Source organism: Citrus sinensis, chromosome 9 (genome assembly GCF_022201045.2).
Source record: "Citrus sinensis cultivar Valencia sweet orange chromosome 9, DVS_A1.0, whole genome shotgun sequence".
Classification (NCBI taxonomy): domain Eukaryota; kingdom Viridiplantae; phylum Streptophyta; class Magnoliopsida; order Sapindales; family Rutaceae; genus Citrus; species Citrus sinensis.
The window spans coordinates 29,100,600-29,125,178 of NC_068564.1; the positions used below are offsets into that span (position 1 = coordinate 29,100,600).

The 24,579-nt window shown below is 37.4% G+C and overlaps 3 protein-coding genes and 1 pseudogene across 3 annotated transcripts in view; all 4 read left to right on the forward strand.

The window, feature by feature from the left end:
• LOC102609562 (disease resistance protein RPM1-like) overlaps nt 1-12,879 on the forward strand; it is a 141,365-nt gene extending 128,486 nt beyond the window's left edge. Inside the window, exon 2 of the transcript XR_008051681.1 lies at nt 12,660-12,879. The gene's annotated coding sequence lies outside the window, so the exon portion shown is untranslated. The remainder of the gene's footprint in view (nt 1-12,659) is intronic.
• LOC107176491 (uncharacterized) lies at nt 3,067-5,179 on the forward strand (annotated as a pseudogene).
• On the forward strand, nt 11,055-12,011 carry LOC102608124 (disease resistance protein RPM1-like). The gene is made up of 2 exons (XM_052434142.1): nt 11,055-11,235; nt 11,308-12,011. Exons 1-2 carry the CDS (start codon nt 11,055-11,057, stop codon nt 12,009-12,011), a joined length of 885 nt encoding a protein of 294 aa, XP_052290102.1.
• Nucleotides 12,880-15,800: 2,921 nt separating the features above from the next.
• Nucleotides 15,801-16,877, forward strand: LOC112497921 (uncharacterized protein At4g26485-like). The gene is made up of 3 exons (XM_025097462.2): nt 15,801-15,995; nt 16,234-16,438; nt 16,553-16,877. The coding sequence occupies exons 1-3, from the start codon at nt 15,818-15,820 to the stop codon at nt 16,824-16,826; spliced, it is 657 nt and encodes a 218-aa protein (XP_024953230.2). The 5' UTR covers nt 15,801-15,817; the 3' UTR covers nt 16,827-16,877.
• The last annotated feature ends 7,702 nt before the right edge of the window (nt 16,878-24,579 follow it).

Here is a 24,579-nt window from a genome sequence, read left to right on the forward strand (position 1 = left end):
TTACAAAATCTTATCTGCACCATAACTTAGTAAACCCGTTCTCTAAATCTTATTTGGACCATAACTTAGTAAACCCATTCTTAGTTAGAGAACCCGCCAGCAACCCATTCTCTTATTTATTTCGTATCCTTCTCTCACATTTTTAATTGGCTTTTGTAATTAATAAGAATATCAACCTAATTACCAAAAAGAACATTATAAGTATCATATATTAATGTAAAAAGATACATATGTTATATTTTTTTTATTATTTTTCTTGCTTTGTTAAGGTAAACATTATCAAGCTTTTCTTTTACTAATTAAATAATTTATCCATAACTTGTCATGTGTTTAACCAGTAAAATTTAAGTATTGTTAATATTTATAAGTTATATATGTCAAAATATTATATTTCAGATGTTTTAATTTCAAAAAATAAACAACTTAACGCTTATATTTAGATATTGAAAAAAGAAAAATACCCTATTAAAAATTTTGTTAAATTCAAACTAATTTAGATTTCAGACAAAAAAAAACACTCTACCTAAGTCCTGTAAATAAATTAAAATACATAAATTATGTGATTTTAAAGGGTTCATTTCAGCAATTTAGCTGGGTCGTGTACTGCCTTTTGTAGTTACAAGACAAAAGTTTACTTTTAAATTATAGTTTAAAATATGTGTAATTTTATTTAATAAGTGACTTTAAAAATCCATTACTGAAAAAAAAATTTTAACGTATTGTGTAGGACAACAAGATTAGAAAAGAAAAGAAGAAGAAATTAAAATAAAAATAACTGAAAAAAAAAAGATTTTATGACGAAATTAGAGAGTTGCCAATAGTCCAACTCACGTAAAAAAATTCAATGTGGGCACAAATGGGCTTCCAAAATAAAATATTTATTACGCTTGGGCTTTGGGTTTTGGGCAATTAAAACTTACCAAGCCATGGAATTGTTCTTCAATTCTTAGAAAACAATAGCGCGACCGTTTTTCACAAGAAGTTTTGGCATTGCTCCAGCCCCCATCGTCCACTCATCTAGCCAATACATTGATTTCCACTCCTGTATGTTAACTTATGCGGAATGATGCATGCCTTAATTATGTTTGAGTTTTCAAATTATTTTAATCAAACATGTGCAGTTGATAAGAATTGTCCTTAGTTTTAGATTCGATATACTAGCAATCATCAAGTAATTGATTATCACATATAATTTGGAAGTAGGATCCAGTACAATTGATAAATAGGCCAATCACAAATGGAGTTGTTTGTTTTTTGTTTAAAGTCTACATTTTACTTATTTTAAGACATTTATTGTTTTTAATTTATTAGTTTTCTATCACTTATGTTTGGTTATCAGATGCTTACGTCTTAATTAAAAAAGTTAAATATTTTAACTTTTATCTAAATGGTAAAACATCTAAATATAACTTTAATATTCTCTCTTATTATTACCCCATTTAAATGAATTTATTTCCTATTATATAGATTATTCTTTTATTATTTTTTTAATTTATCTTTTTTTGGGTATATGTGCGTATTCAACTTTTTCTTTGAATGAGAATTTTAGCATTATAAAATTTTTAGGTGAGTGCGTTTTATAACAGATCCATCTTTTTATATTTATATTTACTATTCTTATAATGGATTTTGAATTTTGTTTAATACATTAATTTTAATTCAAATTATTAAACAATTCTTAATTGACTTTTGTAATTAATAAGAATTGTTGATGCTGAAATCTGCTCGCCCTATGCCCGACTAAATTGCTCCACCAACGTTTGTATGTTCACTGAAGAGGATGCAATCCTTTGCCTCGTTCCGCAACTGCAAGAGCTCCAGGGATTGGAATCACCCTTTTTTTCTCCCTTCTAATCATGCACTCACAATAAAAGATCAGAGACGCCAGTGGTTTTACCGGCGTAAACTCTCCGATGCTTAAGTTAGCACAAAGTGTTTACGGAAAAACTATATAATTTAAAATGGTCTGATCTCTTCTAATGCTCTAAAAGATTTGTATGGAATATCTGATTTCAATTTGGCAGAGTTTTCCATTTCTCTCAATTTTTCTGTCCCTTTTTCATCGTTTCTCCCCTTTTTTGTAGTTGTTGTCCCACGTTTTCTGTATGCTCTTCATCCCCCTCCTTTCTCGGGTAATGGCAGCCTCGCATGGGTTCCCAACTACCGGAGTGTGGGTAAACGTGGGATGCCATTTCTCTCTCAACAGTTCAGGGCATAGTGAAATTGTCGCGATTTCATGAGATCGTGTGCCCTTTCTTCGAGTGATGGGTATCTGGTTGGTATGTGTATCTGATTGGTGTATTCCTCTAGTCGGTGCTCGTTTTTGGTTGGCACATGTTTGTATAAGGTGTTTGACCAGGGCTCTTCTCGCACCATTCAGCTGAGATGATTCGCCTCGGGGTGGGAAATGAAGGCATGGCTGAGCTGGTGCTTTTTATTACTTAATACCAGTCCCCCAGTTTCTGGTCTTGCGAGTGAAGTGAGTTGAGATTAGAAACTGAAAATTGAATTTTTTCGACCTCGGGAAGCATTTATCTGCTCCTTGTATGATGGGCCCGAGATTCCTTCTCTTGTTTAAAGAATTTTTGGTCTGAGTATGGGCCTCCTTGAGTGCGTTCAATATGTAGCTGGGCTGATCTTTCATCAGGCCCTATTTACGGTTGGTGACGTGTCCCTTGTCCTTTCGTATTTGAAATTTGAAACGACGGCCTATCTATCCTCGATATACGGCGAGTGAGCTGGCCTCCATGTAACTTAAGTGTTTCCATTTCCCTCTTTTTATTTCAAATCCCTAAATTAAAATAGCCATTGCGTTTCACTATCCGTCATTCCGCCGTAAGCCAGCTCCCTCTTTGGACTTTAACCGCACTTTTCGCATCGGAAATCTTGGTTTGCTGGGTCCTTTCTCCGTCACGGCAGCGCTACCAGTGCCAATCTATTCCAGGTATCGCCTTTAACCTCTTCTCTGGTTGTTGTTGATTGGGTTCTGTATTGTGGGTTCTGTACTTGTCCTTTTTTTGTACCCGTATACTTGGATTTTCTTTGGTTTCCTTTTGAGATTTCGCTATGTCAAATCGGAGAGGGAAGTTAATTGTAGATGAGAGTGACGAAGAAATTGAGGATTCATACCCCAACCTGTCAAGACCCTTTGATCCTCTACACTCTTCCAGTAGTGAAGGCCCCTCCTATAATAAGGATACCCTTGAATACCCTCGTCCCCAAGCCGTTTTGCCTTCCTCTGACTTCGAGCCTATGGGAAATCGTGGGGGGCAAGCATCAGGTCCTGGTGAAAATCATAGTTCTGAAGGGGCTGGGATTCCCGAGGAAGTGGGTGACGGTGAGGAGAGCAGTTCCGAGCCAAGCAGACCCCCTAAGAAGAGAAATCTTGGCCATAGGATAAAAGTAAATATTTACCTCATCGATTATATAGCTTGTGCCACCACCCCCACTGACTTATTTAAGCTTAGAACTCTCTACAATATCCTTGAGGAGGTTCTCCTTGTAATCCCCGGGAAAGATGACGTCTCCAGTCGGCCTCCGAGGGGGTATGTGACAATGCATCTGGAGAGTTTTAAATTAGGGGTTCGGTTGCCCCTTCAGCCTTATTTTGCCAGGATATTGGGTGGCATACACCTAGCTCCAGGTCAGCTTCACCCAAATGGGAGGAGAGTTCTCTCAACTTTGTACGTGCTATGGGAGAAGTGTGGACTCGAGGAGCCTTCCCTTGCTGAAGTAAAGCATTTATACCAGCTGAAGAGCAGCCCAAAGGAAGTAGGCTGGTACTACTTCATGTCAAGCTCTGCCAAGAGGAAGCCCATCACTGGCTTTCCTTCCTCATGTAAAAACTGGAAGAACAAATTCTTCTTTGTTGGAGAAAATTGATGTCCAGCAGTCCATTCGCTTGGTGGTGATATTCACCTTCCAACGTGTTTTGTCACTCCAGGTCGTTTATTTATTGCATATTTTCCTTCTCTAGTCGTTACTTATTGGGTTCTTTAACCTTGTTTGCTCTTTCAGAGTCGTGGGGCTTGGTCAAGAATCTTGACGACAGACCGTTGCTCCAAGCGGAAACTGCTCTGGTGAACGCGTCCACCTGTCAAGATCTCCTGTCATCAACAAATCTGGTCGGGTCACGCTTAGTGGACGTAACTGTCGGGATGGACAACAAGATCCTCAGCACTATGACAAGGAAACGTGGTCGGGTTCCGAGCAGCTCCAGCAACCTTCCTCCTCTTTTGAAGAAAACCAATGTTGGTCCCTCCAAGGTTTCTGTTTCTGCTCTGCCCCCTTCTCCACCTTGGAAGAATGGTGGGGAGAAGGCTATTGACAAGAGTCCTGAGGTCAGCATTCACTCTGGAGACCGATCCTCTCCTCTTCCGCCTTGGGACCAGGGTGACTATTTGACCCCGTATCAGAGGGACTACGGGAAGTTAGTGGGACCGAAAATGGTCAAGAATATTGAGAGCATGAATCTCAGTGAATTGGCTGGTTTCGTCCAGAGGGTCTCCTTTAAGCTGGCTACTCTGGTTTCTTGTTACAAGAACAGTCCACGCGCCATGAGAGGAGGCTTCAAGCTGACAACCAGAACTTGAAGAAAAGAGTTGAGTCTGCCGACCGCTCGAAGGAAAAACTGCTTGATTTGCACAAGCATATCATGGATCTGGAAGAAAAGGTGGCCATGGTTGAGTCCAACTCTACCAAGCTTGAGGGCGAGTTAGGTGACTTGAAATCTGACCTCCAGGCTACTCAAAGCGAGCGAGATATTTTGAAGATGGCCCTCAAGGAGGAAATCAAGTCTCTGAATGAGCAGTTGGCCGAGCTGAAAGGTAAATCTGCTGATGTGGATGATCGGCTAGATGCAGAGTATAACTCTGGGCTTGCTTTTTGCTATAAGTGCATCATGTTTGTGCTTAAGGAGGAATATCCAGAGCTTAACATGAGCAAGCTGGAAGCTGGAGTGCAGAAATATATGGCCGAGTCCGACCAGGGGGAAAAAGAGCAAGGGGATCAGGATTAGGTGGAGCCTCCTTCAGGTGGGGTGCAGGAGGAGGGAACAGGGGATCGTGCTCTTGAAGCAGGCCAGGGGTCAACGCCCATTCTCCCAGAAGTTGCTGGTCCTCCTCTTTCTGAGATTATTGATCCTTCTCCTACCGAGGCTGCTGAACCTCATGATTCTTAGGCTTTTTTTAATGTAAATTTTAGATTTTCATTTATTTACAAACACTTGGATGTTTATAAACTTTTGATGCTTTTTATTTACTTTCTTGCTGTGGTTTTGCTTATAGATCGTTTCCGCAAATTTCTTTAACATATTTAATTGACTTTACCTGTTAATCCTTTAATCGACCGAGCAAGAATGGACACTTGTTTGCCTTAGTGAAATTACAGAACTTCCCTACTGGTCCTTCAGGCGACCAAGCAAGGATAGACACTTGATTGCCTTAACCAAATTTGTAGATTTGTATGCTGGTCCTTCAGGCGACCGAGCAGGATTAGGCACTTGCTTACCTTAACGAATTTTGTGAAATAGCCTGCTGGTTCTTTAGGCGACCGAGCAGGAATAGGCACTTGCTTGCCTTAACTATTTTCGTGAAATAGTCTGCTGGTCCTTTAGGCGACCGAGCAGGAATAAACACTTACTTGCCTTAGTAAAATTTGTGAAATAGCCTGCTGGTCCTTTAGGTGACTGAGCAGGAATAGGTACTTGCTTGCCTTAACGATTTTTGTGAAATAGCCTGCTGGTCCTTTAGGCGACCGAGCAGGAATAGGCACTTGTTTGCCTTAGTAATTTTTGTAGATTTGCCTACTGGTCCTTTAGGCGGCCAAGCAGGATTAGGCATTTCTTGCCTTAAGGAATTTAACGGATATTGCTAGCAGGGGAATTTCATGCTGAATTTATCTTTATTAAAATTTGCATGGGTTACAGAAAGCGAAATTCATGCATGTGTCACAATTCATCATCATGCATATAGCAGAAATGATCAGAATGAAAACTTGGTAAAGTATTATGCTTACTGGAAGTATTTCTTCAAATGCTCAGCGTTCCATGTCCTCTTCACATCTCGCCCATCTGGGTGGGTTAGCTTGTAAGCTCCTGGGCCGGTTGTTCGTATCACTCTGTACGGGCCCTCCCACTTTGGGCCAAGAACACCATGATTAGGGTCTCTTGTGTTTTGATTCACTTTCCTAAGTACCCAATCTCCTGCTTAAAACTGCCTCACGTGTACATTTTTGTTGTAGTAGCGCATGATTCTTTATTGGCATTTTGCCACTCTTTATGAGGCCCATTCTCCTTTTTCCTCTAGTAGGTCCAGGCTCATGCACATCTACTCGTCATTTTATTCATTGTTGAAATACTCTGTCTAATGTGTCCCCACCCCGATTTCTGCTGGGATTACTGCCTCATGTCCGAAGGCTAGAGTGAATGGGCTTTATCCCGTGGCAGTTTTGTGGGTTGTCCGGTAGGCCCATAACACCCTAGTAGCTCATCGACCCAAGCTCCCTTCTTCTCTCCCATCCTGGTTTTCAGGAGTTTCTTTATTACTTTATTGGCTGCTTCTACCTGCTTATTTGCCTGGGGGTGTGCTAGGGTACAGAACTTTAGGTCCACCCCTAAGTTTTGGCAAAATTCTCTAAAGTTGTGATTGTCAAACTGCCTCCCATTGTCTGTAATGATGGCATAGGGGATCCCGTATCTGCAGATGATATTCTTCCAAATAAAATCCGTTGTCTTTCTCTACGTGATTTGACTGAGGACTCCCACTTCTACCCATTTGGTGAAGTAATCTATTGCCACAATTGCATGCGTTGCGGCTCCTCGGCCCTTAGGTAATGGGCCAATCAGGTCGATTCCCCACTGGGCAAAAGGTCATGGGAATGGCATAGTGGTCAGCTTTTCTGGGGGCTGAGCAGAAACCTCCGAGAATCTATGGCAAATTTTACAGTTCTTTGTCATCCTCTTCGCATCCTGGTGTATGGTCGGCCAGAAGTACCCTTACCGAAGTGCCTTGAAAGCCAAAGTTCTCGCCCCCGAGTGGTTGCCACGTATTCCTTCATGAATCTCCCTCAATACATAATCTGCTTCCTCGTCATCCAAACATCTCAAAAGGGGCAAGGTGAATCCTCGGCGGTAGAGTACCCCATCGAGTAGCGTATACCTTGCTGCTCGACATTTTAATTTCCTTGTTTACTTCATGTCCTCCGGTAAAATGTCATCGCGGATGTATGAGAGAATAGGGTCCATCCAGGACTCTTCGGTGCTCACCCGCATTACTTCTGCTTCCTCCCCTATACTTGGCGAGGTCCTCACTTCCAATGGAACTGACTTCGGTAACTTTGAATCCGCAATTGCGGCCATTCTGGCCAACATATCTGCTCGGTAATTCTCATTCCGGGATATCTGCTTTATTTCTACCTCTTGGAAGAGCTCAACCATCTGCTTTGCCTTCTCATTCCGGGATTCGACTTGCATTTCTTTGGGGAGGTACCCCATAGGGTTGGTCTACCGGTGGAGGGATCTCCTCGATCCTACGCCGCCGTAGGCTGGGTTCTGCCACGGCTTCATCCCTCACCACGGTGGTTTCACAATCCCTTCTCCTCTCGTCCCTCAGCTCATGTAATATAACCGTGAGGGTCTCCATTTGTTTCTCCATCCCCTCCAGTCGATCTTGCATCATCCTCTCTCTAGCTTCATTCGTAATTTCTCGGAGCGTGATTGTTTCAACAGTTACGTTGTCGCCCCCTAGGGCATCCTTCCTTGACACATCCATAACCGACCGTTCGTATGCTACTCTGATGACTACTAGTTTGGTGGTAACTTTTTATCCAGCTCCCCACAGACGACACCAAAATGTTGATGCTGAAATCTGCTCGCCCTATACCCGACCAGATTGCTCCACCAACGTTTGTATGTTCACTGAAGAGGATGCAGTCCTTTGCCTCATTCCGCAACTGCAAGAGCTCCAGGGATTGGAATCACCCTTTTTTTCTCCCTTCTAATTCTGCACTCACAATAAAAGATCAGAGACGCCGATGGTTTTACCAGCGTAAACTCTCCGATACTTAAGTTAGCACAAAGTGTTTACGGGAAAACTATATAATTTAAAATGGTCTGATCTCTTCTAATGTTCTAAAAGATTTGTATGGAATATCTGATTTCAATTTGGCAAAGTTTTCTCTTTTCTCTCAATTTTTTTGTCCCTTTTTCATCGTTTCTCCCCCTTTTTATAGCTGTTGTCCCACGTTTTCTGTATGCTCTTCATCCCCCTCCTTTGTCGGGTAACGGCAGCCCCTCATGGGTTCCCAACTACCAGAGTGTGGGTAAACGTGGGATGTCATTTTTCTCTCAACAGTTCGGGGCATAACGACACTATTGCGATTTCATGAGATCGTGTGCCCTTTCTTCGGGTGATGGGTATCTGGTCGGTATGTGTATCTGATCGGTGTATTCCTTTGGTCGGTGCTCGTCTCTGGTTGGCACATGTTTGTATAAGGAATTTGACCAAGGCTCTTCTCGCACCATTCAGTTGAGATGATTCGCCTCGGGGTGGGAAATCAAGGCATGCCTGAGCTGGTGCTTTTTATTACTTAACCAGAATATCAACCTAATATACCAAAAAGAACATTATAAGTATCATATATTAATGTAAAAAGATACATATGTTATATATTTTTTTTATTTTTCTTGCTTTGTTAAGGTAAACATTATCAAACTTTTCTTTTACTAATTAAATAATTTATCTATAATTTGTCATGTGTTTAACCAGTAAAATTTAAGTATTGTTAATATTTATAAGTTATATATGTCAAAATATCATATTTCAGATGTTTTAATTTCAAAAAGTAAACAACTTAACGCTTATATTCAGATATTGAAAAAAGAAAAATAAACATATCATTCAAATAAATGTTTTTAAACCTATTAAAATTTTTGTTAAATTCAAACTAATTCAAACTATTAAAATTTTTGTTAAATTCAAACTAATTCAAAAAATTCGATCTGGGCACAAATGGGCTTCCAAAATAAAATATTTATTACACTTGGGCTTTGGGTTTTGGGCAATTAAAACTTACCAAGCCATGGTGTTGTTCTTCAATTCTTAGAAAACAATAGCGACCGTTTTTCACAAGAATTGGTCTTAGTTACTTTCTTTTCTGCACTCCTCTCTGTATTCTCTTGTTAATATTCTGTTTTTCTTCAGTTTTTATAATGAAAATGATTGTGCATCTCGTGAATGTAATCTTTTTATGTTGAATCATGCAAAAACCTCTTGTCTCATATGTTTTTGAATAATGATATGTCCTGTAGTTAATTTTTTTTTATTATAGTAATGATGTGTTATTCTTTGTGCTAATTTTATGCACCTATTACTATGGTTTTTTCGGTACTGCATTTTGTTTTTAAATTTTTTTTTCATTTAATGTCTTCCGACAAAGTTTTGCTGGGAATTTATACAAATACTGAATTAAGCTACTTTATATATGTTGAATATGTAAAATAAAAAAGACTCAACCATAGGAGTTCGGAAGGAATCGTTTTCATTTTATATGATGATCGCATTAGTAACTTAGCCAGGAAACTTTGTGTGCACTGATTGCCTCTAGATTGTAAATTCAATTGATCTCGTCTTGGTTGAAGTAGATGATAGTAAATAGTATCTGAGTTTCATTTCAGATTCCACAAAAATCCTCCTTGTGAAAGGTTAAATAGAGATTCACATTACTTTCTTTTTCTTTAGAGGAATGGCTGACTTCTTTGATCATGAAATTGTATCACGGCTATCGCAAAAACTCGAATAATTCTATTCATATAATCAAAATAGAGTTGAGTTCGAGCTCCTTCATTTTAACTGTTCGAGCTCCTTTATTTTAATTGATTTATTATGATGCATAACCACAAATGATGAGATGGTGTTGGATATGATAATGGGAATTAGTTGTCAACGAGAAAATTAATACAGTTAGTCGCAGAACTCTCCTAGTCCTTGGAAGTAATTTAAAAGAAAGGTGCATCAATTTGTTTGTGTAGCTTACTGTATGGTTAGAGAGTTTCGTGCTCTTGCTCTTCTGAGCTTTCTTACTCTTGATTCTATGGACCTGCGCCCAACATTTATCAAGGTTTGGTTTTCTTTATTTTTTGCTCTTTTTGTGGCTTTTTTGTTTTTGTTTTGGGTTTTTTTTTTTTTTTTTTTTTTTTTTAATGGCTCTTGGGCCATAAATTATCACAAAAGAGAAGTCTTCTCTGGTCTCCGGGAAGAGAAATGGAAATTGCAAAAAGTTTTGATGACTTTTTGTGCAATGTAGGACCCAATAAGGGACCAAAAAAAAGTTGAACACTTTTTGTTCGTTTTCTAATTGAGTTCTGCTATTTGAACTGAACTGAGAGAAGACAGAAATGATTTAATTAATCAATAAAAATATGGGCCCACAATAAATTTAAAAAGAGCACGTGAATAGAGTTCTGTTTTTTTTTTTTTTTTTTTTCCTTGGACAAGGATTCTAACTTTGAAGAGAGTGCTAGTGCTTACCTCACTTATTCAAATGACTAATTTCAATCGTTAGATTTATCAATTTTTCATCGAACGGCTCTTTAGAATAATATTAAAAAATATGGTAAAGGTATTTACTGTTGCAACTGGATCCCACTGATTAATTGATAAGTTGTCGCTCTCACTACATTCAAATAATTTGAATGAAAACGGCAAAGCACTGGGCTGGGCACCACAACAAAGCCACAACAAGTTTAAGAGGGCGCTGGGCTCCACAGCAGAGCTTCCCCAATGAAAGCTCGCCACTCATTAAGCTACTCCAGATATACACGGCTGCAAAAATAAACAAATCAACTTGCAATAAAATAAATATTAAAATAAACTGAAAAAAGCTCAAATGCCGACAAATTCCACTTTGCTTCAAAATTAACTTGAGGCTAGTGAGTATGAAGAATAAAATATAAACAATCAACTTGCAAGTTGAAAATTCTGCATTCTTAAACCAATGTTCAAACGGTGTATGCAGAAGCATCCATCTGCTTTGTAAATTAGACCTGCTGGCGTGATATGGCGGAGGCTGCGGTGAACTTTGCAATAGAGACCTTGGGTCCTTTGCTTGTCGAAGAAATCAGATTGTGGGGAGGTGTTAGGAAAGAAGTTCAAAGCATCAACAGCGAACTGGAGAGTCTCAGATCTGTCCTCAAAGACGCAGATGCAAGGGCAGCAGTCGAAGAATTAGAAGGAGGCGGTGAGGAAAGTGTCAGAACTTGAACCAGAATCAAACTCATGAAAGTACTAGATCTGGAAGATGCTTCTGTAGATTACCTTCCTGAAGGAGTGGGGAACTTATTCAATTTACACTACTTGAGTTTGAGAAATACAAAAGTAGAAAAAATTCCCAAGTCCGTTGGAAATCTTCTCAGTTTAGAGATTTTGGATCTGAAAAATAGTTTGGTGAGAGAACTTCCAGTTGAGATCAGGAATCTTAAAAAGTTGCGTTATCTAATGGTGTATCAGTACCATTATACCGCAGGTTTTAGTATAGCAGGAGAAGCAGTAGCCAAAGTACACCGGGGCCTTGGGTCGCTAACGGATCTGCAGAAGTTGTCTATTATAGAAGCTGACTCTCAAGTGCTTAAAGAGCTTATGAAGCTAAGGCAGTTAAGAAAGTTGGGCATTAGGCCCCAAAATGGAAATGGCAAGGATGTGTGTGCTTTGATTGCAAATTTGGAAAACCTAGAGTCTTTAATAGTATTAATGGCAAGCAAAGAAGAAATACTTGACTTGCAGTCTTTGAGTAGTCCTCCTCAATATCTGCAGCGTCTCTACTTGAAGGGGAATATGAAGAAACTGCCGGATTGGATTTTTAAACTTAAAAATCTAATCAGATTGGGTTTGGTACTGTCGGGATTGACTCAGGATCCAATCAGAGTCCTTCAAGCCTTGCCTAATTTATTGGAACTTTTACTCACAGGGGTATACAACTACGAGCTTTTTCACTTTGAAGCAGGTTGGTTTCCATAACTCCAAATATTGCATCTCTCTGACTTCGCCGCGGTGAAATCGGTTATAATAGAGAAAGGTGCGATGCCTGATATTAGAGAACTGTGGATTGGGCCTTGCCCGCTGTTGGTGGAGATTCCTATTGGAATTGAACATCTTAAAAACCTTAAGCTACTTCTATTTGCTCATATGGTTAAACAAGTGTATTACATGACAAAAGACGAGAACTGGGAGAAGGTTACTGAGCATATACCAGATGTCCTTGTCACTTTTGTGAAGGCCGGGCAAGCGTTTCATTATCGAAAAGAGGATTTCTCATCTCTGTCTCCTGAATATGTCGAGCAAATCTGCTGAAGAAGAGGACTCAAATAGAAATAAGTAAACAGCTCTGCCTCTCTCCTACGTATTTGGATTGTTTTCTAATCATTTAAAAAAAAATTATTTTCTTATTTTTCATTTGACAGACAATTTACTTATATATAATTCAAATAAAAATTCACCAAAAAAATTTCTTTTTCACTGTAATTTGAGTACGTTTAATAAATATATAAACAAATGCAGTAGGTCAGTAAATCTTTTTCTAGTCAAATATATAGTTAGAATCATATAATGATTAGGTATTAATGTTTTGATAGTAATTTCCATTATATTTTTTGTTACCATGAACAGATGGAGTATGTATATCTTCCTTGTGGTTAATTCATTGATGAGTTCATCGATTGGATACTGGATCAGATTGTGGTGGCAATGCTACTATTGATATGCTTTGAGTTTGAGTAATTATGATAAGTGTTATCATGTAATAAATGCTTAGGGTTTATGGTGGGTGCAATAATTTAGTTAATTAAATTATTTGAGTTGTCAAATTATTTTAATTAAACATATATAACCGATTTGGGTTGTCTTTTTGAACTCAATACACTAACAGTCATCAAACAATTGATTATCAAACATAATTTGAGAATAAAATCCATCACCATTGCAGACTTATTGCAACACAAAGAAAGACTATAATTGGGCAATTATAACCCACTAAACGATAGCATTCTCCTACTCTCAAGGAAAGAGAAAAAAGTGGGGGTTGTGAGTGTTAAATGGTAAAGTGACCAGGGTGTCAAAACTTCGGAGAAACAAGTGAGGGAGGAAACTTACCATATCGAAGACATGATCGACGAGTGCATACTGACGGAGGCAAAACATTCTCATGGTGGTGGTATGATATCTCGCCTTCAAAAACTTTGTTGCCTCATAAAAGACGTCTTGCCACTGCATGGAATTGCCTCCGAGACTGAAGGTATCAAATTATCACTTGCCAACATACAGAGGAGAGCACAAAACTATAGCTTCACGACTGTGGAGCAAGGATTCAGAAATATTGTCCCACGTGACTCTCGCGTTGGTTCCTTCTTCATAGAGGAATGAAACACCAACGATATTAAACTTTGTTGCCGTTGGTGGTCTTCTATCAACCAAGATCAGGGTTTTATCTGAAAGGCGGACGTTTATAATAAAATTGGTATGAATGTACGCTGATGAGTTCTTCTTCCCCATGAAGAAAACAGGATCAGTCATGGTAGTGAATGTATAATATGCTTTCAGTAATCGTTAACATATTCTGTTTGAGCCGTTGCTAGCTGCTGTGAATTCCTTCTTGTAATATTTTAGTGATGCTGTAGTATTATTGCAAGGATTAATTGTCATCCAATTCACTGTGCAAGACTAAAAACTGTGTGCTTATGGCTATATGTTGCCTTCTTCGGTGTGACAAGTGAATAATTATGAGATTATCCAGCTTTCCAGTTTCCTCTTCGTTTGCAAATCTGTCAGAGTTATTTTGTCATGTTTAAGCCTATTAGGTTGCTAAATTTTGTTATTTATATATCTTACGTAGCCTCTTTAATAATTAAGAGACGTGGAAGGAAGACAGTAGCAACCAGATCTCACAACAATTGGTCTGGTTATTTTCTTCTCTGCACTCCTCTGTCACTGCATCCCCTGTTTTCTTGAATTGAGTTTCTATTTTGCTTCAGTTTTTCTAATGAAAATGATAGTGGATCTCGCTCGCGAATTTAATCTTTTCTTGTTGAATTCTGATGTCCATTATCCATAAAATTTGTTTCTTTTTTCCTTCTAATTCTTTTGGTTTACACTTTACAATTAATCACTAAAGTATTTATATGCAGTTTTTCAGGATTCTCTAATTTTTCAGGGTTCTCTAAAGGATGTATTTTAAATTTTAAAACCATGGTAAAGATCAATATCTTTCAGCAGTAAAACTTCAGTGCTTCTAACCATCCAATATTTACTAAAGACTCAAATTGCAAATATTAACATAATGAAAATATCTAAACTTTCCTTAATTTATCAAAGCATCATTGTTTCTTCAGTAAAACAAAATTATTAACAAAATCTTTCATCCTTAATTAATTCCTCATTTTCTTTCCTTCCAAAAAGAATAATTCGCTACTCCTTTTTCCCCAAAATCTTTCAAGTAATCGCAAAGGTTTCAGAAATCTCAGTAAATTCATTAGCGGACAATGGACAATAAATACACGGTCGTAATTTTTATTTCTATTTTTTCTCCGATTACTTTTTGGGCTTTAATATCGTTGGTGTCTCATTCCAATCGTTCATTTTGGTTCTTTAATTTGGGGTTATTCATTTTTTTCAGATTGCAATCTTGCAGACTTGTGCTCTGAAGGTGGCTACCCCATTTCCTGGATGGAATTGGATGCTGAGATGAGAACTGGCAAACATTGGAGGTACTTATATTTTCAATTTATTAATTTTAGACTTGATATCTATTAATTTTTTCATTCTTATAATTTATTTAATTATTGTCTGTGTTTAGGATTATCCTACTACATAGACTTGGATGGAACGGTGCATGTGTCTGGTAAAACTCACCCGTACCAGATTGTTGATATGCTTGGAAAAGCAGGGATTCATTTATTGATTCGTCAAATTTCCGGCAGACAATAATTACTCTATGAACAAGTTCTGGATGACTCATGGCAATAGTTATGGACCTTATGGTTATAATTATTATTATGGTGGCTATGGATCTTATTTGCCATATGGGAGAATGGATTATTATAATAGGAATATTGATCCTTCACCAACACATTGGCATCATCACCAGCCCTATTACCCATACTACTATTAGCCGGTTGCTGCTGGCAAGTACTAGTTTTTGCAATATTATGCGGCAATTAGAAGGTATTGGTTTTGGTTAACATATGTATTTTGGTGCGATGGATTATGTTCTCTCCAATTCTTTTACTTAGAATTTTTAAAGAGAAATATTGATTAAGGTTGATTAGTTTTATCAAACCTTTTTTTTCTGCAGTTTAAATTGTTTATTCCTTGAGTATTTTTTGTGAGAAGGTTTTCCACTAATTTCCTATGGAACATTAATTAAGAATGATTATTATATGTTGCATTCAATTAATATCAATTGCATGTGCGAGAGTTCAATCCCGGTCCTTTCGTTGGGACGACTTACCGTTTCCTTCGTCAAGAAATAGACGACTTGTCTTACATCCGTCGTTGAAACTACCTACTCGTTCTTTGCAGATTACTTTACTTTAAATATGCTTGGCCTTTTATCTTCTCCAATAATCTAGATATAAGTGATAGTAATTGTTCATCATTAATGGTGTAGAGTACATTACAATGAATCTAGATGAATATAAACAATTGTAAAATTTATTAAGAGAGGAAGAAATCTAGGAGACCTCTTCTCATGTGTATATATAGTACAAGCTCTCATGTATATTTATATACCGATAAAAGAAATGTAAAAGAAAATTTCTAAGAACCAAAATATGTGGGAAAATTTTAAATTAGATAATGAATTAGGAGAAAGTGAGAAATGGATACAGCATTATAGCAGCCATCACAAAATTCTTTTGGTGGGCGAGGGAGATTTCTCTTTTGCTGCTTGTTTAGCCAAATCTTTTGGCTCAGCTGACAATATGGTTGCCACTTCACTTGACTCCAAAGGTACAAACACTTTTCTAATTACAATAATGTTGAATCTAGTGGTGACTGATCATTTAAAGATTTTGAACCACATGTGCATGCAAATTTATAACAATGCGTAAATAAGATTTCATCTCATATATATTATTATCTAACAACTACCAACCATAACCTTGTAAAAACCAGCACGAACTAGTATTAGATCAGCACTGAAGTTTAATTAATAGTTCTAATTAACCTATACAACTTTGAATTGTAGAGCTTCTAATGGCAAAATATTCAAGAGCGACCTCGAACTTGAAAGAACTGGAGGAGAGTCGATGTACCATTTTGCATGAAGTCGACGCCCATACAATGAGCCAACACCCGATGCTTTACTCGAAATCTTTCGATAGGATAGTCTTCAACTTTCCCCATGCCGGTTTCCATTTCAATTATCGGGAGCATGACTTGTTCCTTATTCAGTAAGCTAATTTAAACTGAATCTGCAATCATTAATTGATTGAAAGGAGTACAATTAATCGATTCAAAACAATACAATGGCGAATATCAATGTATATTTTTCTTTTGGTTTACAGGCGTCACCAAGAGTTGGTAAGGGGATTCTTGAAAAGTGCAGTGAACATGTTGAAGGAGAATGGGGAAATTCATGTAACCCACAAAATTGCTTATCCATTCAATAGGTGGGAGATAAAGATGCTAGGTGTGGGATTTGGGCTGCGTTTGGTGGAAAAAGTTCCATTTTACCTGTGGCATTATCCTGGTTATCAAAATAAGAGGGGAGATGGGAGCAGATGCGATGAGAGTTTTCCTGTTGGTGTATGCAGTTCATTCAAATTCGCTAAAAATTAAAACAAAAAAAACAAAAAAAATAGAGCCATATATATGACCTTATTAGTTGAGAATGAGTTGAATAAATAATATCTTGCTTTCTTAATGAAGCTTTAGAATTTTTTTTTTTTTTTTGAAACAAAAGAACTTCTATTAATCACTTGAAAGGAAAAGACTTACATAAGTTGGAATTTCCTCCAACCAAATTACATCGCTCGGATTACTAACGGCATATTTAGCTAATCTATGAGCGGTCGTATTACTGCTTCTCAATACATGATTGATTTTGAAGCTCTTTTTTACACCCATACAGCCTTTAATCTCACCAATTAACTAAGATATTTCTTTCAAGCTTCTATCTGACCCTTTTACCAAGCTGACAACAGTCTTTGAGTCTGATTCTACCATTAGCGGCACCAATCCAGCATTTATTGCCATTTTAATTCCAAAATATATAGCTTCAGCTTCAGCATATTCAACATCCCCATGGAAGTATGTACTCTGGATTCCTGCCGCCATTATCTCTCATTTCCAGTTTCTAACTATGGCCCCTAGCCCTGCCCTTCCCTCTCCAGCATTTGTAGCTGCATCTACATTCAACTTGAACCACTTTTCTAGCGGAGGTTTCCACCCTGTTACAGTTGGTTCACTTCTGCTTCCAGCAGCAGTCTCCTCTTGGAAGCTTATCATTTGATAAGAACTGCACATGGCCTCTACTTTGGCTAGGATACTAGAAGGGTCTGATATGCTCTTACTGAAATGAAACTCGTTCCTTGCATGCCATATCGTCCACATGGACGCTGCCAATAATTCAAACTCAGCCTTTGAGACTGATAGCATAGCATTTTGAAAAACATCCCAAATGTCTTCATTGTGAACTTGTCGAACTAGATGAACGAAGCCTGCCAATTTCCATACTTTCCTTGCTTGGTTGCACCCAATCAAAGCATGATACACATTTTCTGCTGCATTCGAACACCTTTGACAAATTGGACTCTCCAGTACATTCTTTTTGTAAAGTCTTCCAACTGTAGGTAGGAGATTAGAAAGAGCTCGCCATATAAAAATTTTAACCTTGGCTGGCAAGTTTAGAGACCAAATGTACTTCCATTCATTCGTGGGATTACCAGAGCAGCTAGGCACATCTTGGTATTTTGTTTGCAGAGCCACCTTATAACCACTTCTAACAGAGTACATCCCCCTTCTATCAAAGTGCCAAGCATATTTGTCTTCTTGTATAGTTCGTGGGAGCTTGATGCTTAATATCTTATTAACATCATCCTCCAAAAAAAATTGTCTTATCTTCTCAACATCCCAGCTGTTATCTTCCTTTATAAAAAATTTCACCTTTGTATCCATAGGAAGAACATGAGGAGAAAAAGGCTTGAACATTTGAGGTCTTGGCAGCCAATTACTGTTGTAAATTGATACTTTGTCTCCATTACCAATCATTCATCTGAAACCTTTTTGAAGAACATCTCTACCCCACAGCACACTCCTCCACATAAAAGATGGGTTGCTACCTAATTTTGCTTTAAGAAACTCTTCCCTTCTAAAATATCTAGCCTTTAGAACTCTTGCCATTAAGGAATTTGGCTTCTGTAAAATTCTCCACCCTTGTTTTGCTAGCAAGGCCTGATTAAAACAATCAAATTCTCTAAAACCCATCCCTCCACCTTTCTTTGGTTGAGCCAATTTTTTCCATCCTATCCAATGGATTGTTTTCTCAGAATCTTTTGCACTCCACCAGAACCTTGTCAATAATTTTTGCAAATCATCACATAACCCCAATGGCACTTTAAAGATGCTCATTGCGTAAGTCGGGATGGCTTGAGCTACCGCTTTAATCAACACTTCTTTTGCTCTAATAGAAAACAAGCTACTATGCCACCCCTTAATCTTCTTCATCACTTTGAGCTTTACTTCATTGAAGTAGCATTTTTTGTTCCTCCCTACCATTGATGGTAATCCTAGGTATTTCTCATGCATTGAGACTTCCTTCAAGTTGAATATGGACTTAATATCTGATGCTACTTGCTGCTTTGTGTTGGGGCTGAAAAATAATGAGGATTTGTCAAAGTTAAAAATTTGCCCAGAAGCTCTAGCATAACAATCAAACATCTCTTTCAACACATAACAATCCTGCCTTGCCGCCTTAATAAAAACCAAACTGTCATCCGCAAAGAGAATATGAGTAATTGATAAATTCTTGCCAAAAAATAATCCTCGTATTTTTTTCTCCTCCTCTGCTCCATGTAGTAATGCTGAGAAGACTTCCGCAACATTATGAATAAATACGATGAAAGTGGGCAGCCTTGTCTTAGACCCCTCTGAGGTTGAATTCTGCCTTTTGGGACTCTATTGATCAAAACTGAAAAAGATGCAGTGGTGATGCACTTCATTATTAGCTGCACCCATTTAGTAGAAAAGCCTAGTCTTTCCATTGTCTTCTGCAAAAAACACCATTCCACCATGTCATACGCCTTGCTTATGTCTAGCTTCAAAGCCACGAAACCTTCATTGCCTCATTTCCTGCATCTTATCTTGTGTAAGCATTCATATCCTTTGATAATATTGTCTTAAATAAGCCTATTTGGTATAAAAGCACTTTGATTTTTTGATACAATCAAATCAAGATAACCTTTTTACCTATTAGCAATTGTTTTTAAAATTACTCTATAGATTACATTGCAAAGGCTTATAGGCCTAAATTCCGACATTTTCTTTGGATTTTTAACTTTAGGAATTAAGACAATGTAAGTATGGTTGAGCTGAGTTACATCACCTTGACCATTTAGGATTTGGAGACATGTTTTAATAACTCCATGTTAGACCGATGACCAGTGTTTCTGATAAAATGCTGCTGGAAATCCATCTGGCCCGGGTGCTTTGGTGGGGTTCATTTGTAAGAGAGCAGCTAACACTTCTTCACTTGTGAATGGTTGATCCATCTTCGCTCGCATTTCGTCTGTGATCTTGTTGCTGACCTTCTTCAGAGCTGTATCTATATGCTCAATTGAAGGGGCTGTTAAAGAAAATAATTCTGTAAAATAACTGCCAGCAATACTTTCTATTTCTTCCTCATCTTCTGTCCATACCCCTGCTTCATCAGTAAGGCCTTTGATCTCATTTTTCCTCTTTCTAGCTGATGCTTGAGCATGGAAAAACTTTGTGTTTCTGTCACCTTCTTTAAGCCAGGCAATTATTGATCTTTGTCTCCAAAAGATCTCCTCATCCTGCAGAATGTTGTCTATCTACAATTCCAATTGCCTAATCTCATTTTGTTCTTCATATTGGCCCCCATTTTGCTTTACTTCCTGAAGTTTGTTCATGAGCCGTTTTAACATAGCTTCTCTACTCCCAAATTCGTTTTTACTCCAGCTTTTTAATTTAGCTTTACATTCTTCCATCATTGTTTTAAAACAACTCACTGAATCTGTATTCTCCCACTTTCCAGCATCTACCCAACATCGCTTCACAAGTTCTTTGCACTCTTTATAGCTACTCCACATATCTTCATAAAAGAATCTAGGGGCACCCTTATATTTCTTCTTCTGCCATGTGCTTATCCCAGCTTCTAACAAGATAGGACAATGGTCAGAACACCAGTCATTGATGTGCTCCACCTTCAAAGTCTGAAAAATACTCTGCCAATCCATATTACACAAGAATTGATCTAGCCTTTCCTCAATCAACTGAGACCCAAATCTTTTATTAGACCATGTGAAAGGATAACCCCTCCACCCCATGTCAACTAATCCACATTCTTTTAACACATCCATGAAATCCATCATTAAAAACGGATCTTTTGGTAGCCCTCCACTCTTTTCCTTTTGATCCAAAATTTCATTAAAGTCACCACTACACAGCCATGGTAATTTGAATAATGAAGACAGTCGCCGTAGCAAATTCCATGTGTGTACTTTTTGAGCTACCTCTGGGTGTCCGTATATTCCAGTGTATCTCTACCATTTCCCATTCCTTTGTTTAACAATTGCATCAATATGATGGCTACTACAGGAGGTAATTTGAAGGTCCATCTCATTATTCCACATCATAGCCAATCCCCCACTCATTCCAGCTCTATTGACAGTAAAACAACAATCAAAATTCACTTTCCTTTTAACTTCTTCCATTTGATTTGCCAACATCTTTGTTTCACATAAAAAAACAATATCCGGTTTATTTAATTGGAGAAGTTTACAAAGACCTCGGATCGTCCGGGGCTTCCCCAAACCCCGAACGTTCCAGCTGAAGATTTTCATGGCTGTCGACAGGGCTGTTCAACAGCCGCTGCCGATATCTCTGCAAATTCAGCAACCATCTCACTCTTCATCTCTGAATTCTAGTGATCTCAAGCAGATCACCTCGACTAGGTGGTAATTCTAATGACATTGAGCAAATCACCTCGACCACAACGTAGTTCTAATTACCTCAAGCAGATGAGTTTTGAGGAGACTTTTGTCTTAAGTCACCAGGAAGAAAGACTTAGTCAAAACAACTACTACTTCTTATCCTAAATATATGGGTCCATATCATTAAATCCTGACTACCAAGATTAAAGGGATGGAAAAATCAGACTTGACAAGGAGTAAAACTCCAACCTGTATGAAAGTCCCTGAGAAAATTGATAAAGAGGGAGGTTCAACTCTTCTTCTCAAGTTTTTATTTTTCTTTTTCTATTAGAGTTTATCTTGAGATTACTTCTTCACAAAAAACAGAAGCTGTTTATTTTATTTTTTAAAACACATAAACTGACTTGAGTGTCGGAAAAGCTTTTAGAGTCTCTTAGTGTCCTTTGTGATTTTTAGGTGATTGAGGGTTATCTGCCAATGGTTGCAAGAAGTCAGTAAGCTTGGCAAGCCACTTCCTAACCAAACAAATTTAATACTAATGCAGGGGTCAAATATCGAGCCACTAATTGACTCAACTAGATTTTGGTGTCAACAACATACTAACATGTAAAAGATTGGATGCATTGTTGCAATCAATCAAAAGGGCAGTTAATTTAAAGGCAGATCCTCTTGTGGTCCTCAAAATGTAAGTAGTGCAATAAGCTGCAAGATAAGCAATCACAAGAATATAAAAAGAGAAATGGGATTTGCACAGAGAATTTAGTAGTATGCCTTGCAATTGTAGGGTGATTTAAAATGGCACAAATAACTGACGCAGTCTTTTGAACCGTGTGGTCTTGAAGACGAACTATCATAGTGTAAGGAATTTATAATATTACGTCAGATCGAACTATCATAATCAATACGTAAGTAACCGCGTAATCCAAATTAATATTCAAGTAATTTCTCTAAGCTTCAATTATATATAAATTGGTTCCGTATCTTCTCCACATTGTTCATTGTAACCGTCCATTTCTGCTAATTAGGGTCACATCAGATCTCCCATTGTAATCTTCATATCTAAGATGAAGGTATAATCTTTTTTCCTCCCTTGAGAATTCGCTGATAATGAGTGAGAGTTAACATGCATTAGTATATTTCTTTGCAGCAAAGGACAGTAATTAAGGTACAAACGACCGGTGAAAAAGGCAGAGTCAAAGTCATGAAGATTATCGCCGAAGCATATGGTAAAGAGCAAAATATAACTTTAATAATTAATGTATAGGGTATCTAAAACCGATACAAAAATTTCCAGTTCATTAGATTTATTTGCATAATTGACTTAGACTTAAATTGTTTGTCATGGTTTGTAAACTAAAATAGGTGTAACATCAGTGGCAATTGAAGGGCCGGATAAAGATCGAGTCGTGGTGCTCGGAGATGGAGTTGATTCAGCTGAATTGGTAAAATCGTTAAGGAAGAATGTTGGCAATGCCTCCATTGTGAGTTTGCAGAAAATAAGTAATAATAATAATAATACACAAGACGACGATCAAAATACGTGCTATGCGTCATCAAATACTTATTTTGGCAGTGACTATCCGCAACACATGGCTCTGAGTCTTTGGAGGCTTTTACTTTAAAATTTTCGATGTTGTTTGAACATCTATCTGACACTTGCTAGGTTTTCCTTCTACATGAGTTTTGAGTTACAATAATATTACTTGTTTAAGTTGATATCTATAAGTCTACTATTTGAGTGAGATGAGATTGTTGATAAAATCTCTTGGCCATCATTGCTGGATTTCTACAGGCAAGTCACCTTATAACATAGAAATATATGTAGAGAGAGAGGGATATATAATTTGTTCGTACTGTATTTTGTACCACAAAATTAGTATTTAATATCTGTTGGCAAATCAGTGTTTAATTTGTTGTGATTCATCAAGACTTTCTCCATAAGACTCAGAGCCAAGTGGACATGGCTGGCTTCAAGCAAACTAGGCTGCCGTACCATTCAAATGAAACACATTTGATCACTATTTGTTGGAGGCAGAGACAGATCGAGTTGACTATTTTTTTTGTTTGTGAAATAAGTCGATAATTGCACAATTAAAAAAAAAAAAAAAAAGGAATCCAAGTTGATGGTCATGGAAGAAAATCCAAACTTTTGTCAAGTGAATATTTAAAATTTCCATGTTCTCATAAAAGAAAACAGATTCACAACTCAAAATCATTAAACATTAATTATAAATCCACTTGTTGGGTTGTGAAGCAAATCAAGATGATCAAAACGGCTGAATGATCGTGCGTTTTGAAGCAGGATTCACTTATCAAGGCGACATTTGATGCTGCGTTTTAATGAGTAATATTCTTACTTGTTTTGAACGACTACATCGTATGTCGTTTTCGCCTTGAGTGAAGCACGAGTAAAACACGTGCTCTAGACAACTGCTTAAGTCCGTTTGAATCAGTTACGTGCGTTTCTGGACTCATCTTGGTTTATTAGGAAGCTGTTACGAACAGCTGGTTCTGGTGCAACATGAGAGAGTGCCAAGAGGGCTATATAGAGGGAAGAAGATTCGAGAGAATGAAGCTTTATATACTCTGTATTAAGCTCTGTAAACTCTCTACAATCATCTTGAAGAATCAATAAACATTGATCCTGTTTCCTCCGTGGATGTAAGCTAGTGTGAACTAGCTGAACCACGTTAATCTTTCTGTTCTTGCTGCTCATCTCTTTTCTTTTTGATTCATCTGATTCCAAAAATCAAGATCATATCACAGCTTTGCAAGGGCGGACCCAGGACTTAATATTACCCCGGGCTAATTTTTAAAATTTATATTTTAAAGTGAATATAAAAATTTATAAGTAGAAAGAAGTACATTAAATAAGGAGGAACACCAAGAACCTTATCCCTCTAAATATGTACTATATACAAAAATAACTATAAACAAATAGCAGAAAACAAAAGGCAGCTCAAATATGAAAACATTATTTTTCAATTATAAAATCTGACATTGCAACCTATGATAACATGTACTTATATTAGGATTGAAAAATCAATTAATAATTTCAAATTAAAATAGCTTAATACATGTAATTACAATCAATTAAAAATTACAAATAAAACATTTTATGCTTGAAGTGATGCACTAAATTACCAACCTTAATAAATTAAACAATTAAAATTTATTCATCCTTTCAAATTGTAAAAGTATTATTAGTCAAAAGTTTCAATAATAAATTAAACTCAATTCAGCAAAAATGTATTTTGGTGTAGTTGTTTCTTTGTCAGGCGCTCTAGCTCTCTTTAAAAAAACTAGATGTTGATGATTCTTCTACCAAAAGTTCCTTAAATTAATTAAATTTTATTTTCTAACTTGTCCTCTTAATTAATATAACTAATAAATAAAATCGAAAAATTCAAAATAGTTAC

Excerpts from the sequence above, each read along its gene's own strand:
- LOC102608124 (XM_052434142.1), top strand. The coding sequence starts at position 11,055 with ATGGCGGAGGCTGCGGTGAACTTTGCAATAGAGACCTTGGGTCCTTTG. Across the intron at positions 11,236-11,307 it reads CGAAGAATTAGAAGGAGGCG|ATTACCTTCCTGAAGGAGTG; the intron begins GTGAGGAAAGTG and ends ATGCTTCTGTAG.
- LOC112497921 (XM_025097462.2), top strand. The coding sequence starts at position 15,818 with ATGTGGGAAAATTTTAAATTAGATAATGAATTAGGAGAAAGTGAGAAA. Across the intron at positions 15,996-16,233 it reads CACTTCACTTGACTCCAAAG|AGCTTCTAATGGCAAAATAT; the intron begins GTACAAACACTT and ends TTTGAATTGTAG. Across the intron at positions 16,439-16,552 it reads CATGACTTGTTCCTTATTCA|GCGTCACCAAGAGTTGGTAA; the intron begins GTAAGCTAATTT and ends TTTGGTTTACAG.